Source organism: Ctenopharyngodon idella, chromosome 7 (genome assembly GCF_019924925.1).
Source record: "Ctenopharyngodon idella isolate HZGC_01 chromosome 7, HZGC01, whole genome shotgun sequence".
In the NCBI taxonomy this organism is placed as follows: domain Eukaryota; kingdom Metazoa; phylum Chordata; class Actinopteri; order Cypriniformes; family Xenocyprididae; genus Ctenopharyngodon; species Ctenopharyngodon idella.
Genome location: NC_067226.1, coordinates 49,578,253 through 49,604,362, shown reverse-complemented (window position 1 = coordinate 49,604,362; position 26,110 = coordinate 49,578,253). Strand labels below are relative to the sequence as shown.

Here is a 26,110-nt window from a genome sequence, read left to right as displayed (position 1 = left end):
GCAATAAACCCATTATTTGTGAAATATGCATTAAATGTTTTAAATACGTGCAGGGTAGAGACTACAACGAGCTTCTTCCTGGGTTAGTGACATCACTAACCCTAAAATTTACATAAACCCCGCCCCCGATAACACACAACAAAGGGGGTGGGGCCATGTTACTGCATTACAGTACGTAACACAAATGCAACAGCATGTCATAAAAGCAAGATGACAACATGACAAGTTATAACCGTAATTAAACTAAACTATACCTGTTCTGTCTTCATGCAGCATATATTCTCTGGCTCTGTATTTTACAACAGTTCCCACACGAGCGATTTATAGATTATCATGACAGAATATGCTAATCAATGACTTTAAGATAGTTAACTCCACATCAGCTCCATAAATTCATCAACTAACCGTTCAGAAACGTCCTGTTTCATTCTACATGTTGTCACTTCTTCTTGAGTCTCTCCATCATTGTCCGACTCCATTTTGAACATAAAAGGCTGAACAGTTTCTGACATTTTCAGTGAGTGTGTGTGAGGTAATGTGAGGCGCTGCTAACACCAGCTGTTAAAGCTCCGCCCTCTTCTGGAAAGGGGCCGGGAGCAGCAGCTCATTTGCATTTAAAGGGACACACAAAAACTGTGTGTTTTTGCTCACACCCAAATAGGGGCAAATTTGACAAGCTATAATAAATGATCTGTGGGGTATTTTGAGCTGAAACTTCACAGACACATTCTGGAGACACCAGAGACTTATATTACATCTTGTGAAAGGAGCATTATATGACCCATTTAAACTTCTGTAACTTTTTTACACTTTCATTTTTACACTTTCAAGTGCTTCTGCAATAATCAGTGTTCATTTAATTCACTGTTCCTTTTCGTTTAGGGGTCACACTTGGCTTCCGAAGCCTTGAAATTATTATTTAGAATTTTGAGGGGATTTTATGATACTGTGCAATATTTATACAATTTTTATGAGCTATTTTTCCCCATTGAAAATAATACACTTTTTTTTCTAATATATTTTTAGATTATTTTTCAATTAAAGCAGTATTCCATGTTAAAATAGAGACAAGGCATTTAAAGTCCAATTTTTTGAAGGTAGATTAGTGCCATCTGGTGGGAGTAAAAAAAAAAAAAGAAAGAAAAACGTATGTAATGCCATGGTTTAACCACTAGATGCCTGTATAGCTCTATTTAAAGTGGATTATAAATTCTCTAGTGGTTTTTAGACATACATACATACTTATTTTCATTAAGTTGTGGATTTGGATTTAAAAGTAGACATTCTCAAAGTTTTGTCTGAAATGTTGATTTGAAGCGTCGGTTTTTGCATTAATTTTACTACAGTCAACACAGTCCTGAACACAGAAGGACATTCTGTTACACATAACATCAAAATTCAATAAAAATGTAACAAAAATGAACAGGTATGCGTCATCACAGCTTAATCAATCTAGGTCTGATCTGATTTCAACCTCTTATTTGAGTTTTTTGGCTCAATTTTACCATATTGTCGCATGTGACCTTTTTTTCAATCCTTTAACATATCCGAATCATGTCCATGATGTTTCTGTGTGTTCACATAGATAATGGCACAAAACATCACCAAGTGTCATCCCATTCCGATGAAGCAAAAAAAAAAAAAAAAAGAAAAAAGTAAAATTTCAAAGTAAAATTTTTCGCTCACTTCTGACCGAAGGAGCCCAGAGGGTTAAGAAGAGACAAACCCCCGTTCATGAACCATTCATTTTCCCATCTATGCTCAAAGAGCGGGTGACAGTTAACAGGTTAAGGCTCTTGTTAAGACTTTTTATGAACCTCAAATGAGTTCAAACTGAATTGAAGACATTTTACGATTTGACATGCGTGTCAGTTTGTTCTTCTCTCGTTCTCAGTGAAGAGCTCGGCTGTACATTTCCACAATCATCCTCTCCAACATATTAATAAGACGAAGCAGAGGTTTCCCTCACTGAATTCACGCAACGATGGATTTAATCCAAACCCAACCGGCTCATCGGAGTCTGTGTGGCGTTAATAAGTATTCAGAGAAGCTTTGGCTGTCTGATCGGACACGAACGCTGGAACCGATAGAGAACGGGCCGTTATTAAGAGACGAGAAGCGTGAGGCCGCGGTGACCGCGCTCAATTCAGCCCAAAATAATCCAATAGACACTGAAGAAGAGCTGGAGAGAGACGAAAATTGATTTTTCACTTCTGCTGGCCACTGGAAATCATTATGACTGCTGAGGACAGAGAGAGAATGAGAGAGAAAAGGTTTGGGGAAGAAAGAGTTGAACCGACAGCACAGTATCACACAGGCATCATAAAATGAGCGCTAATGTTGCGTGTGATTTTCTGATGCAAATAGAGGAAAGTCCCTTTCCAGAACTCCTGATGAGACACACACTTTAATTCTGCTTTCTGTACTTCTGATTTCTACATGACCTCAAACACGGGAATGATCATCTAGAATGGAGCTGCCAGATCACATCAAACTTCTCAAACCAGCTGTCAGACGAATTATTCCAGTAGAAATCCCACATCTATGCCAAGTTATCCCGAAAATCATCCTGCAAAACATGCACGGGTATCAGAGACACCAGAGAAGACTGATGCTGCAGAGAAAAACTGCAACGGTTTCCATTCACCTATCTGTATGCAAATTTTGGGATATCACATAAAAAATGCTGGATGGAAATGCCGAGATAAATTCTTAAAATACGTGTGCAGAAAAAACGTATGTGGTTAATTCAGGCTAATAATTTGTTTATCCGATCAGAAGACTTGTGCATAAACTACGATGGAAACACATTTACCGAATAAATCCGTCATGTGACTTTGCCTCAGCAGAGGCTGTGATTGGATAACTGGACTAACCAGTGGACCAATCACATCGCAGCATCTCAAATGTTGGTTTGGTGGTTCTGAGTCAAAGTCTGTCATCAGAATGATTTGGTTTAATTCCCTCCAGAAGCGTCTCACACGATTGTGTTCCCAAACACCAGCATCCGAACGCAAGATCACATGACAGCGTTTATTGTGTTTCGTCTGACGCTCTGAGACAAACTCATTTATGATGGAGGAGAAAAGAGCTCGATTGAAGAAACTTACATTTTTATTACTGATATTTTGCACCAGGAAGTGATGATTTTGTTCTCTTGAACACAAGGGATGGAAACTTTCACAGAAATTCACAACTTTGGATGGAAACACAGCTGCTGCCATGGCAAATGCCGAGTGAAAAGTCTGACTTAGGGCTGAGACGATCCAACAAGCCTTCAGCGAGGGTCTGAATCACACCCAAACTGTGAAATCTGCATTTGTTTGCAGCATTATTGATCTTGTCCTTCTTCCAGAGCGCGTGCGGAGGAGACCTCAGCGCTAACGTGTCGTTAGTGACGCCGTGAGGTAGAAACCAGGCAGATGGTGTGTGTTACTCTCCAACTTTTGATTACAGTCGAGTGCTAACAACACCCTGAACAAATGTCTCTGTTTCACATCGCTCCTCAAACAAGCAGCTGCAGGAATGATTAGACTCCATCCCGCCGGACGACGAGCAAAAAACATCATAAACAAATGCATCGCCAACATACACATGCCATACAGCACACACATCCCTCTGCTCTTGTGAGGTAAACGCTTGATCTGAGGTCAATCTCCAGCAAATATTACTCATCATCATGCCGTACACAAGCTAAATATGACATTCTTGGTCATTAAAGTAAGAAATAAATATATAAAACTACAGTTAGTTAAAAACAAGTATAATTTCTTATTATGAATTGAAAATACATTCAACAGATTCTGAGTGCATAAATTAGGACACTGTTGAATTATTTTAATTACTGGAGATTTTGTTTTATAATTCTTGATCTACATGTGAATGTCGTCCGCATGCGTTTAAACTCAAACCATAACTCTCTCACTGAAGATCTCTTCGAATGAACCGTCATCGCTCGAATATCAAACAGTGAGTCGATCCGTCACTAGCACCGAACTGAATCACACACATTCAAAACTCTGACAGAGATCCTGGCTGACGAACACGTGGTGTGATTATCGTGAGAGCGTTACGAGGGTCTATAAATACAGCGAGTGGGCTTTACAGGAGCTGCATTCATCCATCAAACACACAAGCCATCATTACGACCCGCTATCAACTAGAACATGAGCCACATCAATACTAGTCTAAATAACTAGTAATGACTGACTGCAGGTCTGAAAATCTGCAAAAGATCCTCACGTACAGTCACAGATCATCTCTATTGATCTATCTATGCTTTTATAAACATCCAAGATGTTCATGTCTTTCTTTCTTCAGTGGAAAAGAAATGAAGGTTTTTGAGGAAAACATTCCAGGATTTTTCTCCATATAGTGGACTTCACTGGGGTTCAACGGGTTGAAGGTCCAAATGTCAGTTTCAGTGCAGCTTCAAAGAGCTCTACATGATCCCAGACGAGGAATAAGAGTCTTATCTAGAGAAACCATCGGACATTTTCTAAAAAAATAAAATTATGTACTTTTTAACCACAAATGCTCGTCTTGCACTGCTCTGTGATGCTCCACGCATTACGTAATCACGTTGGAAAGGTCACGCGTGATGTAGACGGAAGTACAGATCCAGTGTTTACAAAGTGAACATCAAAGAATCAGTCAAACGCCCTTTACAAAAAAAGATAAAAAGGTGTTAAAAGGTGTCAGATGATTTTGAAGTTGGAGGAGAAAATGAGATGGAGTTTTTCGCTCTACCGCGGTACTTCCGCCTACGTCACGCGTGACCTTTCCAACGTGATTACGTAATGCGTGGAGCATCACAGAGCAGTGCAAGACGAGCATTTGTGGTTAAAAAGTATATAATGTTTATTTTTTTAGAAAATGTCCGATGGTTTCTCTAGATAAGACTCTTATTCCTCGTCTGGGATCATGTAGAGCTCTTTGAAGCTGCACTGAAACTGACATTTGGACCTTCAACCCGTTGAACCCCAGTGAAGTCCACTATATGGAGAAAAATCCTGGAATGTTTTCCTCAAAAACCTTCATTTCTTTTCCACTGAAGAAAGAAAGACGTGAACATCTTGGATGACATGGGGGTGAGTAAATTATCAGGAAATTTTAATTCTGAACTGAACTACTCCTTTAACATAAAAAGACGAGATACGGAGGAAGAACATCATTGTTTACACTCCCAGGCTGATTGGCTGTGATTTATTAACGCATCAATCACTAACTCATACGGCGTGTTGTTTGGTGATGTTAAGTCAGAGGGGAAGGTGTTGTAGCATGTCTCGTATCGTCTCCAGAGCGGCTCACACACAGGAAAACCAGTCTAATTGGTCTTCTGGTTGCTGTAGCCACGGCCGCTGGGATTGATGTGTGTGTAAAAGAGCACAAACAGCTCGTACTCCATCACCGCCAAACAAATGTTCAGAAAACGGCATTAAAATGCAACGACTCACGCAAATTACATTTCGCCGTCCTGTACAAAAGACATTTGGGTTTGCTCGTCTCTCTGGGACTCGTTTATCTTCCAGCATCAGATTTCAGTCCAATTAGAGGTGAATCTGAGAGCCGGTCTCAGTTCGGCGGGTCTGTCTGTTCTCCGCTGATGAACCCAGATCAGCTGCAGATGAACAATTAAAGCTTCCCTCCATCTCAGACCGGTCCAGAAAGAACCCTGCTGTAGAAACCAGCCTAAAGCCTCGGTCTGGTTTGCTGGATTTAGACGGGTTCTAGTGATTTTCAGCCTGCTAGATGCAATTGATTCCAATGCTAACATGTTGCTACGCAAATCACAACAATACTACAAATATTGGCTTAAATGGTCAGTTTTACTGGGTGACGATTTCTACATCAAATGGACTTTTTCTCCAGTATCCTCTTCAAGTTTATTGAACCAAGACTGTTATGAAACTCACTCTCATTTAGTTCTGTGTGTAAATTGTTTGACTCTTTTGTGTGTGAAAAATATCACTAAATGCCTTGAAATCAATATATGTGTTAATGTTGGATGTCTAAGAATGTGTAATAATGTATGCCTCACAAGGAATAAGAGTCAATGGCTGCTTTTCCGAACTTAGACGACAAATGCATCTCACCTTAGTAAGTAGTTCTCTAGCATTTGGAGCAGAATCCACTGAGAACACGATGTCCCGACCCGTGTGAGTCTCTGGACGGACGGATGAGATCTGATATCTGTCCGCTCTCTCGTTAAGGATCTGAAGAGGTCGCTCTCGGGACCTTTCTCTTCCTTCATCTGTCTGAGGTTTTCTCATTCAGCGCTGGTCCTCGAGGTCATCTTGACCACTGTGATTCTGGATGAACCTCAATGATCCCACAGAGACACCAGCTTCATCCTTCAATCCTTCTGCTCTGCAGTCAGAAGTAACTTGCGTCTCCATAATAGTTTAAGCTGTTGTTCATCAGCCGTCATGTGAATATCCGGCTCAGATGACCGTAATAACGTCATTATTGCAGAATCGAAGATTTAAGTTGCTTTAAAATCACTCTCAGCTGATCAAACCTTCTGTTTAGGAGTTCAGTTTAGTTCTGATCGCTCAGACACGGGCAGCAGCAGTCATTGTGTTTATAACGTTTCATACGCCTCAGCTGCTGAATGTGTTGAGTTCACTGAATTCTGCTTAAGCTCACCAGTTTGAAATGTGCTTCTTCTGTGCTTGAACGAGACGTTTATCATTCACTTTAATAATAAACAGTGTTTCAGCACGATCTAGCGCTCTAAACGGTCTCAAGACTGTGGAGTTTTGTTGGTTTCCAGTTGGCCTCGAGGAGAAATGTGTCGCTAGAGCAAGTACAGGCGTTTGTTTGTGTTTTCATTCTGAACGTTTTCCCTCTGCCTGCAGGATATGTGTGTGTGTGTGTGTGTGTGTGTGTGTTGTTCAGTGCACTTTCACTGGATCTGAAGCGTCTCAGATGAAGCTCTGCAGCGCCGGTTCATCGATCCTCTCAGCTGAATCTCCCTGAGATCTGATTTCCTCTGAACACAGAATTCACCGTCCACAGCCTCCGTGAGCTCAATAAACACCCAGAGTGACGTCACGACCACCATGAGCTCTGAACCGCACATCAAACCACATGAAAATGTCATTTGATGATTACAGTCACGAAAATTATCACCGTTTTATATTAAACCAACAAACAAAAGTAGCGGCACTATGCAGTTTCTGCTGTGGATAAACATCAAAATAATAACATTAACATTAAAGATGGCACATGTGACCACGAGAGGTCAGAGTTTCCCTGGTGCTGGTTTAATGAAGATTCCCGTCATTTGGACGGGAGCATGTTTTATTTCACACTGTTGTTTTTACATTTAAAAGGGCTTTCTGCATGAGCGCCCGTGCCTCATCATGACCAGCCGTTAAACCGTCACTGAGCTCTTTATTCACTCGGACACGTCAGAAGCGCAGCGCCGAATGTCCTTCTCCACCTGATAACTGGAGTTTGAGTGACAGACCGCGTCTTATCGCCGCGTCCGGTCATTGTTTACTGTCCTGTGCTAATGGATTAGAGTAATTTCTCATTTGTAATAACATCAAGAAGAAATTACACACAGCGCGAAGAAAAGTCAGACAACAACAGAGGCCATCAATCAAGGGGAAATAGCCAGGAACCGCAGCCTCATCCACACACATCCCTCGCTCCCCTCGTCCTCCAGCACTCATTATCTGTTATTCTGAGGGAGGAAATGGTGTTACATGGTTTCACTAAACACTCACAATAGTCACCTGACCACTTCATAACCAATAATCTTCTAACCCAGCAAGTTCTTGATGTTCTCTAAGTGTGTTTGTGTGTGTTTCGGTGCTTGTATGTTCATCTTGCGTGTCTATTACCATGTGTGTGTGTGTGTGTGTCAGCATGAATCTGACCTTCTCAATGCCATGAGAACAAAAAGAACGGGATTGTGTGAATGTTTCCTCTTTCATCTGATCTATGTTGATTCTCTCCAGAACCCCACATAGCGCAGTATCAGGCGCTTTATACTATAGCACAGGTTGTGTTCAGAAGCGCTGTGCTCGTACGCAACACATTTACTTCAAATACTCTAGTAAACATGCATTAGTCTGAGCGCATCATTAACAAACGTCCTCCCACACACACACACACACACACACACACCTCTGCAGTGTGTGCTCATACAGATGAAGTTAAAACACTGAGTAACACTAGCAGTTTGGGCATCTGAGGTTCGTCTGCTCACCATAAATCTGACGTCTGATGCCTTATTGACTGTTACTGTAGACAATTAAAGCAGCTCTCATGAACTCGTTCACGGCCGCTGGAACCAATTATGACTTTAATATCTAAACGGCTGAAGGCAAGCGAGAGATTAGCGCTGACTCTATGCGAGATCTTAAAGTCTCTGAGCAGATTAAGACTGGATTCAACGGCGTCCATTAGCCCAGACCAGCTCCACGGCGAGATGGAAACAGGCCTCGGATCAATGTGCAGATGACAGCTCCGGATTGATTTCAGCAGCCTGATGCTGTTCCAGTGCCAAGAGTGAGTGTGTGTGTGTGTGTGTAAAAATCCATAGTGCGCAGCCCCTCCACAGCCTGAAATCCATTTGGGAGATTGGCATCGATCACTGTTCCTGCTCAAGCTTCCTGTCAGCGGCTCCTGAGAGGAAACTCCTGACCCTTAATGGAGCGGCAGGACAGAAGATCCAGTGAAAGTTACAGACTCAAGTCAAGCTTCTGGATTCAAACTAATGTGCTTCTGAAGCTCTGAGCGCTCACGGACACGTTATTTAAAAGCTGCGGTGGGGAAAACCCCACGGAGCTGACCAGCAGAGTTCAGTCGTGAAACTGAGGGAATGTGGTTACGGCAAAAGATTTCATGTGATATTTAAAGGTGTTTTATGTTTGCTGGGCAAGAAAAACACCACAATAAATAAATCCTGCTGGAAAAAAACAATGACTGTTTGTAAGGCTAGTCTTACAAGTTAGTCGTCTAATTTTATTCCCTCAAGATCATAACTTTTTTTTTTCACAAGAAAAAGGTTTTGATTTGATTCCATAAAGTAAGACTGATTACCTAATTGCTAGTTGGTCTTAATTTAGCAGCCATTTTTCTGCAACTGGCCCCAGGTCAGACCATCTTAATCCATCATGATCGGTCTCCATATGCACAATGACATTTGACATTGGTGATGTTAAAGGCTGTCTGAACTGGTGTAAACACACCTATGCACAAACACAAATGAGATTATTATGGTCTGAAACTAAATGATAAATATGCTCAAGCTGGATTATAGGAGACTGAAGCTGTTAGAACAGGTCACCACCACTCGCCACGAGGGCTGACCAGGCAGTCCTTCTAGACCAGCTAAAGATCCTTTTCTTTAATATTTCCATCAATGCTTTTATCTGAAGCAACTTACATTGGATTGAAGCTACATGTCTGATCCAGAGATGCACCGATTGCAATTTTCTTGGCCGATTCCGATTGTTTGTAAGCGTGACCTGCCGATAATTATTTTTGCTCATTCCGATTTTCTAATTGTCAGCATATACAAACAAAAATGTACTTTTCTGCAATGCAAGATTTTATTTTCATAAAAAAAATGTAAAAAGACAGTAATAAAATAAGAAAATAATAAACAAATATCAAACAGCAGCACAAATAAATGCATTAGAATAAATTTGTAATTTTTTATATATATTTTTTCTCATATTCCGTTTTAATGTTAACCAAATTCTGTTTTCTGTTTTAATTTTTCTGGATTCCATTTGAATGATTTAATGAAAAACATGTCTAAGTAATTGAATTAATAAAAAATAACTGAATTTCTTAATTTGTTTACAATAATAGGGCCCTATGATTTTTGTTTTTGTTTTGTTTTATTTTGTTTTTTTCCATAAATTCTGTGATATGTATTTTAGTCTTTCTGGCAATCAAATGAAAGCATAAAACATTAATTTATTTTTAATCAAATTAAATTTAAACAAACCATTTAATTTTTTTGGCGAACAAGGTTCTGTACAACAGACGTTTACTGTTAAAATTAAAACATGGAAGAAAAATGACAGTTTTTCTCAAATGAAACAGTAAAATGCTGATGAAGTGACTCTCAGAGCAGCTCCGGAGATGAAGTTCATGTGTTCATACAGTAACACGGCGAGCGTCACGCGGCTCGGATCGGCTCAGAATCGGTAAGACGTGAGACTGACCGGCCGGTCACTGTTCCGGGCCAATCATACGGAAAATCACCCGATTCCGATCCCTGGCCGATCGATCGGTGCATCTCTAATTTGATCAGTTTTTGCTTTTCCTAGGAATCGAACCCATGACCTTGGTGTTGCTACCGCCATACTCTACTGTTTGAAAGTTTGGAGCAGCTAATGACTGTAGAGGGTCCATTACAACCAGCTAGTAACCACGTAACTGCAGCTAGCCTCAGGAGCTGGTCTCATCTGGGCTTCAGCAGGGAAAATGAGGGAGTGATTGAAGAGCTGTGAGCAGGAGCGAGCGGCGTTTCTCTGGGATGTGTCTTTCCCTCTGTTAGCAGAAGAGAAATAAAGCACGCCTCATCAGCCATGGCTGTAATTACTGGAGTGAATGTGAAGGGCAGACGCGCCGCGGGTTGCCAGATCTGCCCTCGCGGCCTCTGAGCGGGGCGACCGCGACTCATCGAGCGATTACACGCAGTAAAAGCGTTCCTAGCGCTCGCTAACCCACACAGCCCCTCACGTGCGCTCGCCACAGAAACACCGCGGTCACCAACTGATTCTGAAAAATGAAGAGAAAGAGACTGCTGTGTTTGTGGTTCGGGTTCGATGAGCACTGAAGCGAACCCTGCAGGAGAAGAAGCGCTGCGTTCTGATCGTAAACACATGATCACTAAAGCTTTCTTAACTCGAGGGGTTTGACGAATCTTACACTGCTTCACGTCAGAAAGATCATATAATGCACAGGCACATGAACATCACTGCAGCGTCAGGTTATCGTTGCCCTTCACTGTTGCATTAGCACTAAAACAGACTTCCAGCATTTGTCAAGAAGTGTAAAATAGACAATTAAGTATAAACTGCCCAACATGTTATTCCAATCAAAATCACTTGAACATACACTCGCTGTCTGTGAGAGGAGATCCTGCTCTCTCTCATGAGGTCAGCTAAAGGTTGATCTGGAGCTGCACGGCTTCACGCCTCATGAATTAAACTCCTTCATTGAGACGAGGACTCCTCATCCTCATCTGATATTCAGAGCATGTGAAGTCAAAGGAGAAAAACTCTAGAAAGAGCAACTTTCACTGCCGTGGTGAGGGACCTTCAGCCTGACGCTCTACAGTCAAATATACTCAAGCAGTATCTTTGTGTTGTTTCGCACACACGGACCAATAGCGCGGCAGTTTAGCTGTGATTGACAGGTGTAACTGTTGAACTATTTATGGAAACTGTGTGTTTAGACTTTAATGTGGTAATATTGGATGTCTTTCAGTTTTCGTGCGAGAAACGAAGTGAAAACTTTGAGCCATTTAACAGATTGTTGAAACTGAGTGTGTCCAGACGTCAATAATGATTCATTAGTTGTGATGAGTCAGCTGCCGACACAATTCAGCTCTCAGAATAAATATTCAGCTCTGTCAGGGTTCGTAAGCGCCTGTGTTTCATTTGATCGCTTCAAGGACGAGCGCTACGTGACTCAAACGCTGATAGCTCAGACTAATATGAATACACAATCATTTATAGAACTCACATTCACATGGTTTGTTTGAGAATGACGCAGCACTGCCCGATACGGCTGTTTTTAACACCTTAGACCAATCATCGCACATTTACAGAGACGAGCGCCGTTTGAGCTCAGGTATGACTGGAGTAAGACACAAGGGGGCGGGGCTTAGCAAAGGGTCAACACCCCCTACTGTTTCTCTCCGTCATTCAGTCTGTCTCTGATAACAGCGCTCTTGATGATGATGATGATGATCACGCCTGACATTAATGGCTCTCTCACACATGCTGCTGTTAAGAAACCGTCAGTCGGCTAATTACTAAACGAGTTCAGAGACGGGTCACTAGCCTCGACCGAACCTTCTGCTTCCTGTGTGGTGATGAACAGGAAGTGACATCAGCCATGGTCTGAATGTGTCTCAACTTATCTGATCAGTTTAACGACACTTTTACATTTTAAATTATATTAAAAATGTGAAATAAGTGAAAGTGACACGGGAAGGGCAAATATGGTAATCCATACTCAGAATTTGTCCTCTGCAACCCATCAAGTTAGTGCACACACATTAGGAGTAGTGAGTAGTGAACACACACACACACCCACACACACACACACACACTGCAAACCGAGGACACACACACCTGGAGCAGTGGGCAGCCATTTTGCTGTGGTGCCCAGGGAACTGAATTAAACACACAACAATAACAACAATAAAGTGCGCTACTGTTTGAAACATCACCAATACATACTGCATACTGGTTCACATAAAAACAGCAGGAAGTATTTTATAGAAGCCTATATATGGTATGACCTCATTTATATGTAAATTAGTGTATGTGTGTCGCAGCTGCAGATGAAAACACACAAATCTTTCAGCCCTGAATTCAGTATTCACAGCCAAACTGACACATTAAAGAAAGAAACCCCTGTGTGTTTGTGTGTGTGTGTGTGTGTGTGTGTGTGTGTGTGTGTGTGTGTGTGTGTGAAAGAGAGAGAGAGAGAGAGAGAGAGAGCCTGTTTGATCGAGTTCATGAAGTTCTCATTGTCTCTGATATCTGAAACGAGTGTGAATTCATCTGAACACAGAAGAGGAAGACAAGCGTCTGTCACATGACGCGTTTCACCTTGATCCAGTGCAGCTCATCGAGAAACTAACGCTGAAGGCTGTTTGTCAAACTGAAGCTGAACGAGAGAATTCGCAGGAGAGAAACAAGTGAAAGGACGAATGAACAGAAAGTGTGAGCAGTGTCACGTCACATGAAAACATCTTCATCAACACACACACACGCGAAAACATGCGAGTTGTACATGCAGCCATGCAGAGAGATGGAACCAGACAGAAACCCAAACACCAGACGAGTCCCGGTTCATTATGTCACTCCTTAAAGAAGCGTTTGACTTCACACTAGCTGTTATGATTGCTGGAATTGTTTGCTGCATTTATCTGCTACAGTACACGGATCCATTCAGAGCAACATACACACGACAGATAAAAATATTATCCTGAATTGATGTGGAAACAGCGTGAATGTGTCTGTGTGCGATCAGTGTGTCAAGAGGTGTGTTTGCACATCAATATAACGGACTCACGCGTGTTTACTATATGACTTCTGTACATCACTGCAATCCATCAGAACTTTACTAGCGAGACGCTGGTTTGCTTTATCCAGCTGAGAAGTGTAGTTTGATTATCATAAATATGCATGTATGTTACTGTTACAAGTATGCATAACAAAATTCATGCGTACATTTTAAAACTGAATAAAAAGTTCACAAAAAAAGTGTTTTGTTTCTAATGTTGGGGTTTGGTTTCTGTCTGGTTCACCTTCAGCATTTTAATTCACAACCATCTAGTATCTAGAATATGCCATTTCAGACACTTCTTAACTAGTCTAACCATAAAAACTAATCTAGTCATCACCATTGAACCTTAACCTAGGTAAGCCAGCATTAAACACACATCCTGGTCTAAACCGGTCTAGTAACAGGGCTACAGCTAAAGCCAGATCAGAGAGAAGTTCATTACCAGAGCAAGAGTCTACAGGAAACAGGAAGTGCACAGATGAAGTCACTCACAATCACATGCTAATGATTTCACTTAGCGACCAATTAATCCAGCAAAACCAACAGGGAGAGCCCGAAAAACCAATTAATCACCACAATAAATCAGCCAATTAAGAGATGAGATGAAATTAACATCAAATTACACGCAGTAACAGATAATGAAGGCGGCGTGTCCTCAGAGCATGATAAACAAACCCCACCGAACACGCCAGCTTCTCCGTTTTACAGGACAGAGCAGCTCAAACTAAGAGACACAAACCCCTTAGAGTGACTTCATTCACACATCATGAATAAACACGTCCACTAAAGGGTGGACACTCAATGGAAACGCTCAATGGACACTTTACACATGAACTACAGCAGGAGAAATAAACAAGTATTTTACATTGCCATTCGCTCCAACACAGCGGATGTCATGAGGAAGAGGGTGTGTGTACTCACGATCGCTGCAGTACGAGCCCCCGTAGGACGTCATGGTGCAGTCGCAGGAGAAGCCCTCCCACTGCTGCAGACACACCCCCTGATGATGACACGAGTCCTCCGTACAGGTGCTGCTGGGTCCTGCACACACACACACACACACACACACATCAGATGACTCCTGCTAAGGCCCGTTCACTTCAAGAACGATAACTATATCAGCGTCACACAGGAGCACGATATCGTTCTGTTCATTCTCAGTTTTGTAATCTGTCTCTTTAAATGCTCGAGCTCATTAAAGCAGGATGGATTCTGATTGGCTGTTAATGTTCTTATCATTCATCAGCTGGAAAAATCATTCTGAAAGAACATAAAATGACATAATTTCTCTGTGCCGTTATCGTTATTGCTCTGGTGTGTTATTGAGAGTCTGAGCACCAGCGTACGGCTAATGAACAGACTCAAATGATAAAGCGGCTCATTCATGCTTGTGTTTTGTGCTTGTGTCCACAAAATATTAAGTAGCAAAACTGTTTTCAACATTGATTGTAATTAGAACCATTAATAATAATCGAGCACCTATAATAATTGAGCAGCAAATCAGCATATTAAAATGATTTCTGAAGGATCAAGTGACATTTTGGTAGATGCACCGGGGACCCGATTATAGAACTTAAACACAGAAATGGTCAGATTTTCATTATATGACCCCTTTAATTTAAATTTTTAAGAGGTAGTTCAGCACAAAAGATTAACATGACGGCACATGCTAGTGGATGAGTTGAATCAACTCCACAGCAACTACATAAATTTATCCACTAACCATTCAAAAACTTCTAAAAGTTGTAACTTCTTCCTGAGTCTCTCCATCAGTGTCGACTCCGGTTTGAACAATGTAAGGCTGAACACCGTTACTGACAATCCTCATTTTGGCTGCGTGAGATTCTCCAGCTTTGTTGTTGTTGAGCAACTGAAGCACGAGCTGTTAAAGCTCCGCCCTCTTCTGGAAAGGGGGCCGGGAGCAGCAGCTCATTTGCATTTAAAGGGACACACACAAAAACACCCAAATAGGGGCAAATTTGACAAGCTATAATAAATGATCTGTGGGGGATTTTGAGCTGAAACTTCACAGACACATTCTGGAGACACCAGAGACTTATATTACATCTTGTAAAGGGGTGTTATAGGTCCACTTTAAATCATCATTTACTCGCTAATAGAGTCTCATAAACACAGTCGAGCACAAAAGGCCAACAGCAGAATTTTCCTTAAATAAGTTCTCCTTTTGTGGTCCAAAAAAAGAAAGAACAACACCAGGTTGAGTAAATGATGACTTAATTTTCATTTTAGGGTGAACTATCCCTTTAAGGCTGGAGTAATGATGCTTTGATTCACATTCCGATGCAAATTCAGCTTTGATCACAGGAATAAATTACACTTTACTATATATTCACATAGAAAACAGCTGATTTACATTGGAATAATATTTCACAATTTTTACTGTATTTTTGATAAATAAATACAGCCTTGGCAAGCGCAGGTTTTTGTTCTATTACAGAAAGAGAGTAAAGACATGAAATAATTGTGTTTGTAGTTATGATGTGAGACGCAGCAGCTGATAATGGACTTTAAGATGATTTATCATTATCTTCACAGGAGGCACAGACCACATGATGCTTATTTTACATGTCAACAAATCAGATCGCAGCAGGACGCCGGAGGAAAGTCTTCTTCGTGTGGTTCATGTCAATGCTGAAGCAAAATAAATAAGGACACATGAGCAGAATTTGAGACGTGAGCTCAGCGAGAGCCTGACGTGATGCTCAGAAGAGCTTCTTGAGTTCAGTCAGATCTGCTGTTTCTTTAAGACACTTCTTGTTATTTTCAGCACATCTTCAGTTTAATGATCGTCATGCTGAGATCTGAGAAAATTAACACAGCCATTAACACCACAAACCAGGAGGAGCTGATTTTACCCACACAGACCAGAATAAACCTGAGCCCAGCTTCGTTCATTTATCAGAGACACACACGGACAATAAAGCGCTGTAGATTCAGTGCATCTGAACACAGTCAATGTGTGAAAACACTGATTCACAGTCTGGAACTGACTGCCATATCTGTACAGAATATTACAATAAATGGGCAATTTTCAGTGGAAAGACAGAAAAGGTTTCGCCATCTTTTTCCTCGGAGCTCAACGGCCCAATTAAACAGAACCTCTGAAGCGTGATTGGATATTATTCTAATTGACTGTTGAGTTCATTGTGTTCTAATCACGTACTAATGACTGTCTGTGAGGCAGAGAGCTGAATTCAACTACATTACTAGCCTGAGTGTGTGTGTGTGTGTGTGTGTGTGAGTGAGTGAGTGAGTGAGTGAGTGAGTGAGTGTGTAAGTGTGTGTGTGTGTGTGTGTGTGTGTGTGTGTGTGTGTGTGTGTGTGTGTGTGTGAGTGAGTGAGTGAGTGAGTGTGAATGTGTGAGTGTGTAAGTGTGTGTGTGTGTGTGTGTGTAAGTGTGTGTGTGTAAGTGTGTGTGTGTGTGTGTGTGTGTGTGTGTGTGTGTGTGTGTATGCGTGTGAGTGAGTGTGTGTGTGTGTGTGTGTGTGTGTGTGTGTCTCATAAAGCTCTGAAAGGAAATTTCACCCAAAAATGACCATTTTAAAGCCATATGAGAGAACGTTCCTGCTGCTCTTTCGTACACAAGTTCATAAATAAACCATAAACAAACCTCATGTAATAACTCTGGGAGTATATTTAGCTGTCATGATAAAGTGCTTGTTGCCTTGGATAAAAGCGTCTGTTAAACGAATGCATGTAAATGTAGTTCTCAGATCTCGTCAGGTTCCCTGTGTTCATCCGCACATGAAGAGCCGACGGCGTTTGGCATCAAATCTGCGACACATCATATTATTTATTTTAATTTGAATGTGAAACGTTAATGACACTTCAGGGCTCCAGACTAACATCTGAGAGCAGCGGAGCTGGTGCCATTAACATCTACAGAAGCGCCTGATTTGGTGGCACTGTTTTTTCTTTTGTAAACCATAAAGGTAATTTAATTTAGTCATATTACTATTGTTTTGCATTAATAAGTGCAGTTACTAATAATATTACACGTTTATTTATTGGAAATGTGATAGTAAAGAACTGAGCTTGAATTGAGATGTAGATAAAATTAACTTTTATTGACAATAGTAACATGCAAAAACCTAATTTTATAGGGAAAAATGTAAATATTCCACTCTTATGTATGTACTGAACTGACCGACAGCTTCAGTGATTATAAAAGAAGTTTTCTCTGTAATTCAGTCACAATTTGAAGAAAAGTGTTTGTTTTTCATGAGACTTTTCTTACTTTTCCTCATTTATTAAGGAGTCAATAAGTGGTCCTCTGCCACCATCTAGTGGTTATAATGGTAATTTGTACACATGTCTTTTTAAATAAAAGTTGTCTGCCACAAAATGTTCCTACATCTTTAAACTTTTAAACGTTTTATAAATCATCTTTGATCATATTTACAAGTATATAAAAGTGTGAATTACTTTTAAAAGTCCTTGAAAAGTGCTTGAATTTCACTCCCAAAAGTTTGCATGAATCCTGAAATGATCCTGATCAGTATGTGTGTGTGTGTGTGTGTGTGTGTGTGTGTGACTGTGGAGCACAAAACCAGTCATAAGTTGCACGGGTATATTTGTAGCAATAGCCAATAATACATTGTGTGGGTCAAAATTATCGATTTTTCTTTTATGCCAAAAATAATGAGGATATTAAGATATTAGGATATTAAGTAAAGATCATGTTCCATGAGGACATTTTGTAAACTTCCTACTGTAAATATATCAAAAAATTACTTTTGTGAGTGGATATGCATTGCTATGGACTTTAAAGGCGATTTTCTCAATATTATCTCGGCCAAATATTGTCCTATCCTGACAAACCATACATCAATGGAAAGATTATTTATTCAGCAGATGATGTATAAATTTCAATTTCAAAAAATTGACCCTTATGACTGGTTTTATATATATATATCATCATTTTGCGTTTACATGGATTGAGGTTTGGAACACAGTGATTTCTGTCTGTAGTTTTAATATTGTACAGTATTAGATCTGATCCCTGTGTCTCATTTACACCTGTGGGTTTCTGCAGATATTGCATTGTCATGTTTGTGTTTGAAAAGCAAAGCTGAAATAAAGCACAATCATCCTCTCGTTCCTTTAAACGACACAGACGATTCCATCTAATAGTGAACGATGTCAAGCTTTGAGTGCATGTGGAATAACACCAGCGTCTGATGAAGTCTGAGCGTGTTTCTGGCAGCACAGATGACAGGCTGATCGAGCTCGTAATAATGTTGTTTTTGCACAGAGAGCGAGAGACACAGAGTGAAATGAGACGGAGTCCGTTGGGAAATCAACACAGAATATCACAGCAGCCGCTCCAGAGACACCAGGACTTTCAGAGAGCATTAGACACACAAATCACATGTTCCTGTAGCTGTGAGATCTATTATCTGACATGAAATTAGCATAAAAACTTCTCAACTCTATCCAACAATTAACAACATATCCACTTCATTATAGTCAAAACATCAACCCACACGTATTCATATTCCATTTCAACGTTTAGGGTATTTCATATTTTTTAAAGAATCTAATCTTTTTATTCATCAAGGATGCATTAAATTGATCAAAAGTGACGGTAAAGACAATTATAATGTTACAAAAGTAGGGATGCACCAATATGAAAATTTTGGCTGATACCGATAACCGATAATTCTTTATATTTGAAAGCCGATAACCGATATATTGGCCGATAAATCTAAATCAAAATTTTTATATAATTTTTGAGAGCCTGATTACAAAAACTGAAGTCTCACTATTCAATCATATTTCAAGCAATTCATAACCATCCTGGTGAACAGTGCACATCTGAAGTGTCTCAGCTGAAGGAAATTATCCATTATTTATTGGCTTTAAAATATCGGCCGATAACATTAAAAATGAACATATATCGGCCGATACCGATATTGTGGCTGATATATTGAGCATCCCTATACAAAAGAGTCTATTTTAAATGATTTCTGTTCTTTTGAACTTTCTGTTCATCAAAGAATCCTGAAAAATAAAATGCATCACAATTTTGTGGCTGATAATAAGTTTGGTTAGTTCTGTAGATGACAGATATATAGAAATATACATTATATTATATTGGCCTGTATTGGAGTCGATCACCAAGACCAGATTTTTGTGGAAATCAATATATTTCCGACTCAAAGACACATTAATACTGATCATTATCTGGCTGGTCAAGAGTAAAGCTGATGTTTAGGCAAACAACATAAATAAATCGCATAATCTACCTTAAAAAGGTATATCCCTTCAAAATGGTTCTGATTGGTTGTTGAATCCATGTGTTGCTGTCTGTGATTGGTTACAATCCTCAAGGTATTTGTGGAAACGTTCCACGCAGTGTTAAATCTAATTATATGAATCTGCGCAAGCTGAGATCTTTCCAATGATATGACACACAACTATCTGATCTATATGAGGGTTTTATCAGGTCCTATTATGATTATTATGATCATCTTTCATAAATTCTGAAATGGAACGCTTTTAATTTGTCAGCAAATGTTCTCGCTCCTCAGTATCTTCTCTCGCTGTGATTCATCAGGCTCAGTGAGGTAGAAGACAGAGTTTCAGCTCTTTCCTCAGTGTTTGTGACTCTTGTGCATGGTCTAAAACGCACGCCGCAGGTGCACTTAGGGCGTGTCTGAATCCACTTTTGCTAGTTTAACGACGGGAAAAATGGTCGGCACGCCCGGCGCATGGTCTGAAAGGGTTGTCCCTATTCTCTTAATGAGGGATGGGTGTGTTTTGGGCGTAACGTACAAAAATCAATCAGAGTCTCATCTCCCATTCCCTTTAAAAGCCAGTTGTGCTCATGCCATGGCGGATTCACTATTTACATGGCGGAATTTACAAGTGGAAGAACTGAACGCTTCTCTAGCGAGGAAACGGATCTGCTCGTGCACGAGGTTAAAGTGCGGGAGCAGACCATCTACGGGACAAGCCGGATTCCACCAAAGCATTTTTATCTTTATGCACACAATAATCATATTTTAAAATTTTGTATTGCTTTTATTTGTAATATTTGGTATGTTTGTGTGTGTAATAAGCAGAATGAACGGACACTGTGCACCCGCATATAGGCGTATATTACTAACACACTCTTTAAATAACAAAACAAATACTGCTCCATTGACTTTACAGCAGGTTTCAGTTGGTCAATGACGCAGTCTATTTCAGTTCCTCAAAATAGCAACACGCCAACAATGCACCTGAACACACCTTGTTTTCAGACCAGCACGCCCATGGGTGAACAGATGGATGCGAGCGCATTTGATATTTAAACAATGTGGCGCAGGATGTGAAAATGATAACTGCGTCGGGCTGAAACTAGCAGAAAACAGGTCTTTGCAAACTAACTTTCAGTTGTAGGCATTTCAGTTCTTTATGTTATTATGCAAGTTTTATGCTAATGTTTATAAATATATTCAACAATTCTGCAAGTATAAATATTAAAGACGCAGAAATTATCCAAAGATGTTTTTTACATTAAGTTAAAACAGGCTGAATGTGGAAGAGCTGACCTTCTCAAACCCAGTGTACATGAACACACGCTTAACAACCTGTTACACCAGACACACACACACACACACACACACACACACACTCACACACACACACACTCAAACAACAACTAAAACTTTTGTTTTATTTTCAGTTAACTGTAATAACACTTGTAAATGTTGAAATTAACATTAACTAGATTCATAAATGCTTCAGAAGTATTTTTCATAGTTCGTTCATGTTAACTAATGTTAAAGTCACCATGAAATCAAAACTGACAGCTCTTGCTTTTATGGAATATTTCAGTGTTTATCATAAATGATTTATCGGTGCACATCATTATTGTGTTAAATTCATGTTCCTCGTAATCTTGAATCAGAATATCTTCTCCTCCCTCTTGCAGCATCTCTTCTCTTCTCTGATGACGAGGGCGGGGCAACCTGTCACTCACATGAGATCCACCAATAGCAAACCACAACCATCCAATCAATTCCCCACAGACAAAATCAAGCCCCGCCCTACATTTGTTCTTGTCCCTGATGCGTTTCACTCTGATACACGACACAACTTCTGTTTCATGTTGACTTTGACAAATAGAATGATTGTCGAGTGTTAGCAGTTACTGATTTATGTTCAGGTGTGTGTGTGTGTGTGTGTGTGAATGACTGACCGTCGCATCCTCGATCCACCTGGCCGACCCTGTGGAGGGCGTCTGCGAGCAGGTCTGGCAAGCGGCCGTTCAGGTCCACGGAGGCCAGGCAGCCCTGGTACCCGTCCCGGGACGCGATCAGCTTCGGCAGGCTGTTGTACATGCTTCTGGCGACTCCACCGATATACAGCTCTCCTGCGGGACGAGAGGAAGCGCATGGATAACGTGAATAACGCTGCTCACGCGTGTTCCTGTGAGATTAGTGTGCGAGTTCTCCTTCTGCGGCTCTGGAAATGTGATTCTGTTCATATTCGTCTCCCTGCTGAAGCAAGAACTAGATTTGAGTGAAAACCTTCATCTAATCTAATGAAAACACATGTGAAGAGATCCGATGAGAGAAACTGAAGAGTTGATGTGGTTATAGCACCACCTACTGGTCAAAAGATCAACATATTGGTCAATGTTGTTTGGCTCCTAACCCTATTTTGTCTTCCACAGAAGAAAGCAAGTCATACGTAATGACAGAAAGGTCATTTGTAGTGAACTATCCCTTTAATTGACCGCTGCGAGTGCAATGAGGAATCAAACATCAGTGTGCAGGTCACAGACAGCCATTCTAAAGATGATGAATGATAAAACACATAAAATACTGATTTCATGTTGAATTTAAAGCGACTTTGATTGATTTGTTCTGTATCATTTGCTCAAACCAGGAGCCACAAGGAAATGTTTAGAGAAAAACAGTGTAAAAAAACAATGAAAAAATAAATAAATAATAAGATATATATATATATATATATAATAACAAATATTTATTAAATAAAAAATGCTATTAATAAATTAATAAAATAAAAATAGATTAAAATTATGAACATTAAATATATTCAAATAAATAATAAATATTTGATTAAAATAAACAAAAAAAATAATAATACACAGTACAGTACTATAGTGACTAGAAAAAAATAAACAGAATATTTTCCAAATTATATTTCACTCATATTTATTTTTCACATTATTAATTGTGTCTTTATACATTCAAACGTATAAATGCCTTTTAAATGAGCGTCTGTGGATCTGAAAGACTGAAAACCTATTCGATTTAAAGCACAACAATCGTTTGAAACGGTTCGAACCCTCGTGATTTCAGCACAAACCCTGATAATACATCAGGATCTAGTGCTGTCTGTCGCAGTGACACACAGTTAGTTTGTTAATCATGTCTAACTATCAGAAGCTTCTCATTTTAATCCATTAGTTCATTATATAAGTGTTCTGGCCCAGTTTCAGTAGATCAATAATTCACACACGAGGTGTCAGCCGCGAACACGGAGGAATAAACGGCTCGAGAGCGTCGCCTTCCTGGAGCTCATTAGTGAGTGTTTAACGGCGTCTGGCTGGTGTGTGTTTCCTCAGGTTTACAGTGTCTGAATGGACTGACGGTGTGAGCAGGGATGAGTGACGATGAACACACACACACACACGACAGCGTGTGCTCCTGACGTCTTTTACATGTACACTACTGGTCAAAAGTTGCTCCTCAAGAAACATTTATGATTATTATCAGTGTTGAAAACAGTTGTGTGCAATTTCTTTCAGGATTCCTTGATAAATAGAAAGTTCAAAAGAACAGCATTTATCTGAAATATAAGCTTTTGTAACATTATCACTACCGTTCACAAGTTTGGGTTCAGTAAGAATTTTTTATTATTTTTTTTTTTGGAAAGAAATTAATACTTTGATTCAGCAAGGATATATTAAGTTGATCAAAAATGACAGTACAGACATTTATAATGTTGCAAAAGCTTTCTATTTCAGATAAATGCTGTTCTTATTATTATATATTATTATATATCCTTATATTATATATTGTGTGAAATTAAAATGTAATGTACATATATGACTGTACATCAGTGATGATTATTATAATGTTTATTTCTGTGTAAGTATCATGAATACAGTACTGTATGTTTATCACAGGCCAGGCTTAAGATTCAGCTCTTTTATCTGGAGAGAAGTAAATCTTAAGGAGCCACTGCACGTCTGCGTTACTGAACATGCACAGTTTACAGCATTTACATCAGCAGTATAGTATAAGGAAGATGAGAGCTGACTTCCTCCAGCGCCACACAATGTATATTTACACAAAGCTCAAGTAAGAAAGAGTCTTCGATGAGCTGAACGATGAGATGTACGTGTCTGAAAACCCGAAGGACGCAATGAAACAGCTTCAAATCCATGAAATCCAGCAGAGAAGCTTACAAACTCACTGAAGAACCTCATGAATGGCTTGTTATCAAACGCTGCATATTTTTTCTGTCTCCACTGGCAGATATTTGTTCTTGTTTTAAGAATGACATCTTAAAGTGTCTCTATTATGATTTTTCAGATATTCCCTTTCATGTAGTGTAATAAAGCTGTTTGTGAGTGTAAAAGCTCTGCAAAGTTTCAAAGATCAGATAAATGGAGTTTTTGTCTCCTAAAAGAAAGAAGTGATTCTGAACTGAAACGAGTCGTCAGTAATTCAGTCTCACTTCCTGCTGAACCTATGGAGGTTTGTAACTAATTTACATACTGCCCACCTCTGGTCTTCATTGGCTGAACAGCGTCTCTTTGCCCCGCCCTCAATCACTGTAGTTGTGTCTGAGACTGGAAGAGTTTGGTTCGTGTTGTTCATGTCGAGAAGACGCTGTTTTCTGCTGCCAAAGCAAATCCACTTTGATGAGATTGATACGGTAAAACCCGACGCCATCGTTACTGTTCGTATCACTGTGAATCAAGTGCTGAGATTCAGATATGATAATGAGCGTTTGGTTTCTGACCAATCAGAGCAGAGCAGCTCTCAGAAAGGCGGGGTTTAGAGAGAGCCGAATCCTTGATGGAAGCGTTTCAGACACTGAGAGAAAAGAGCTGATGCTGCAGTGGATATTATGAGAAAATTAAAGTGTTTTTGATCTTGGATGAATGTGAACTTGCTGTAGGAGACGACAAAACTAAATGAGGAACATTTAAAATAGCATAATAGGGGTTTTTTGCTTCTCCAGTAAATGTTTCTTTATATGAACAGCAGAATCAGCACAATCTGTGTTTTACTAAAGTCAGATTATGACTACAGAAACTGAGTCTGAAACATGAACTCATTATCACTGAGATTAATTGAAAAGGGCTGAAACTGATAATTAATATAAGCACGTTTGATAAAAGCATAAAGACGACTCACAGATGGCGAATGCGAGCGTCAGTCTGTGTGTCGCGATACAAAGAGGATAAAACGGCTCCATCAGCGAGACGGGATTAAACTCTCCCACTGCGTCTATTCTACACAAATTACTCTCCCAGACAAAAGGCCAATTTGTTTTTGCAAAGCCTGATACGCGGCTAATTCTCTTTGCTGAGATGGAGAAAGTGGATTCTAAACGTAAAATGTCAAGCGCGCGGCGAGCGTAAGCCTATCAGACGCGGCGGATGCGTTCACAGACTTCATTTCATGCTAATCAGTGGAGAGGGAACCGGAGGTTCAGGTCAGAATCGGTCTCTAGAGATGTCACGCAACCGCAGCCAGAAACACACGTCACGCTTCAACAACCTCAGGGTTTCTAGTCTTTACATTTACATTTATGCATTTGGCAGGAGCTTTTATTCAAAGCAGACATTATGCATGTTCATGAATTCCCTGAGAATCAAACCCATGACCGTGAAGAATAAAATTCCTCTGAACACACATCCGATTCTCGTTTTCTAACTCAGAATGTCCCAAAAACTATCATTTTTTTCTTACCACTGTTTTAAAGACAGAACTTAAAAAATCTTGAAAAGAATATCCTTATAAATCATCATAAATAAGTCAGGATAACCTCCGACCTGTCTTACATCCCCAAAAGACTTTTGGTGTCATTTTATTCTTAAGAAAAACAGTTAAGAAAATATTTGAGAACATCTTAAAATGTTTCCAGAATTGCTTGTTTCAAATCGTTCAAATCATCCAAAAACACTTTTTCTTGGTTGTGTGAACGTTAAGGGAACATTCCATTGTATCATTCTTCAAACATTATGGGAACGTTACTTTTGAATGTTCTCTGAACGTTCTGAAACAAGTAACATTTAAAAAAACATTAGATGAACGTCCAACTAAAATGTTTCAGAAAAATGCTCCATGAACAATTTTTTGTGCTAATGTTTTGAGAACATTATTAAAGACCAGACAACTCTGAATGAACGTTCTATTAACATTACTGGAAGAACGTTTGTTCATAACGTTGAGAGAACCCTGCTGGGCAGGAACATTCTTACAAACGTCTTATTTTCTTAAGAAGGTTTCTGTGAATCCGGCCGCTGAATATTAATCAAGGATGGATAAACAAACTGGCATCCAGACGAGCAGCACTTGAGTTGTTCTGCTATGCACCCTGTTAAGGGAACTCGAGTCGTGTTCACCTGAGTCTCACATGAGCGTCATTCATCCTTGATTGTAATTATGAAACTGCTGAAAAGATGTTTTTGTCCTGCAGTGCTTCATGTTTTATGTATCTGTTTACCTGCGCTGGGAATCTTCTTCCTGTCTTAAATTGCTCAAATTGTATTTGTCTTTGGCCTGGAGTTGTTTTTATTGCGGCGTTACGAGGCGCTGGCGACCCTCTGATGGGT

General features: G+C 40.0%; 1 protein-coding gene across 10 annotated transcripts in view; it reads right to left on the bottom strand.

Annotated features, from left to right (window-relative positions):
• The window catches only part of nrxn2b (neurexin 2b), a 330,369-nt gene that overhangs the window by 102,451 nt on the left and 201,808 nt on the right, over window positions 1-26,110 (bottom strand). For all 10 annotated transcript variants that reach the window (XM_051900279.1, XM_051900280.1, XM_051900272.1 and 7 more), the window contains 2 exons: window positions 21,488-21,661; window positions 14,200-14,319 (listed from right to left, as the gene is read on the bottom strand). In XM_051900279.1, coding sequence (XP_051756239.1) covers window positions 14,200-14,319; window positions 21,488-21,661 — 294 coding nt within the window. The remainder of the gene's footprint in view (window positions 1-14,199; window positions 14,320-21,487; window positions 21,662-26,110) is intronic.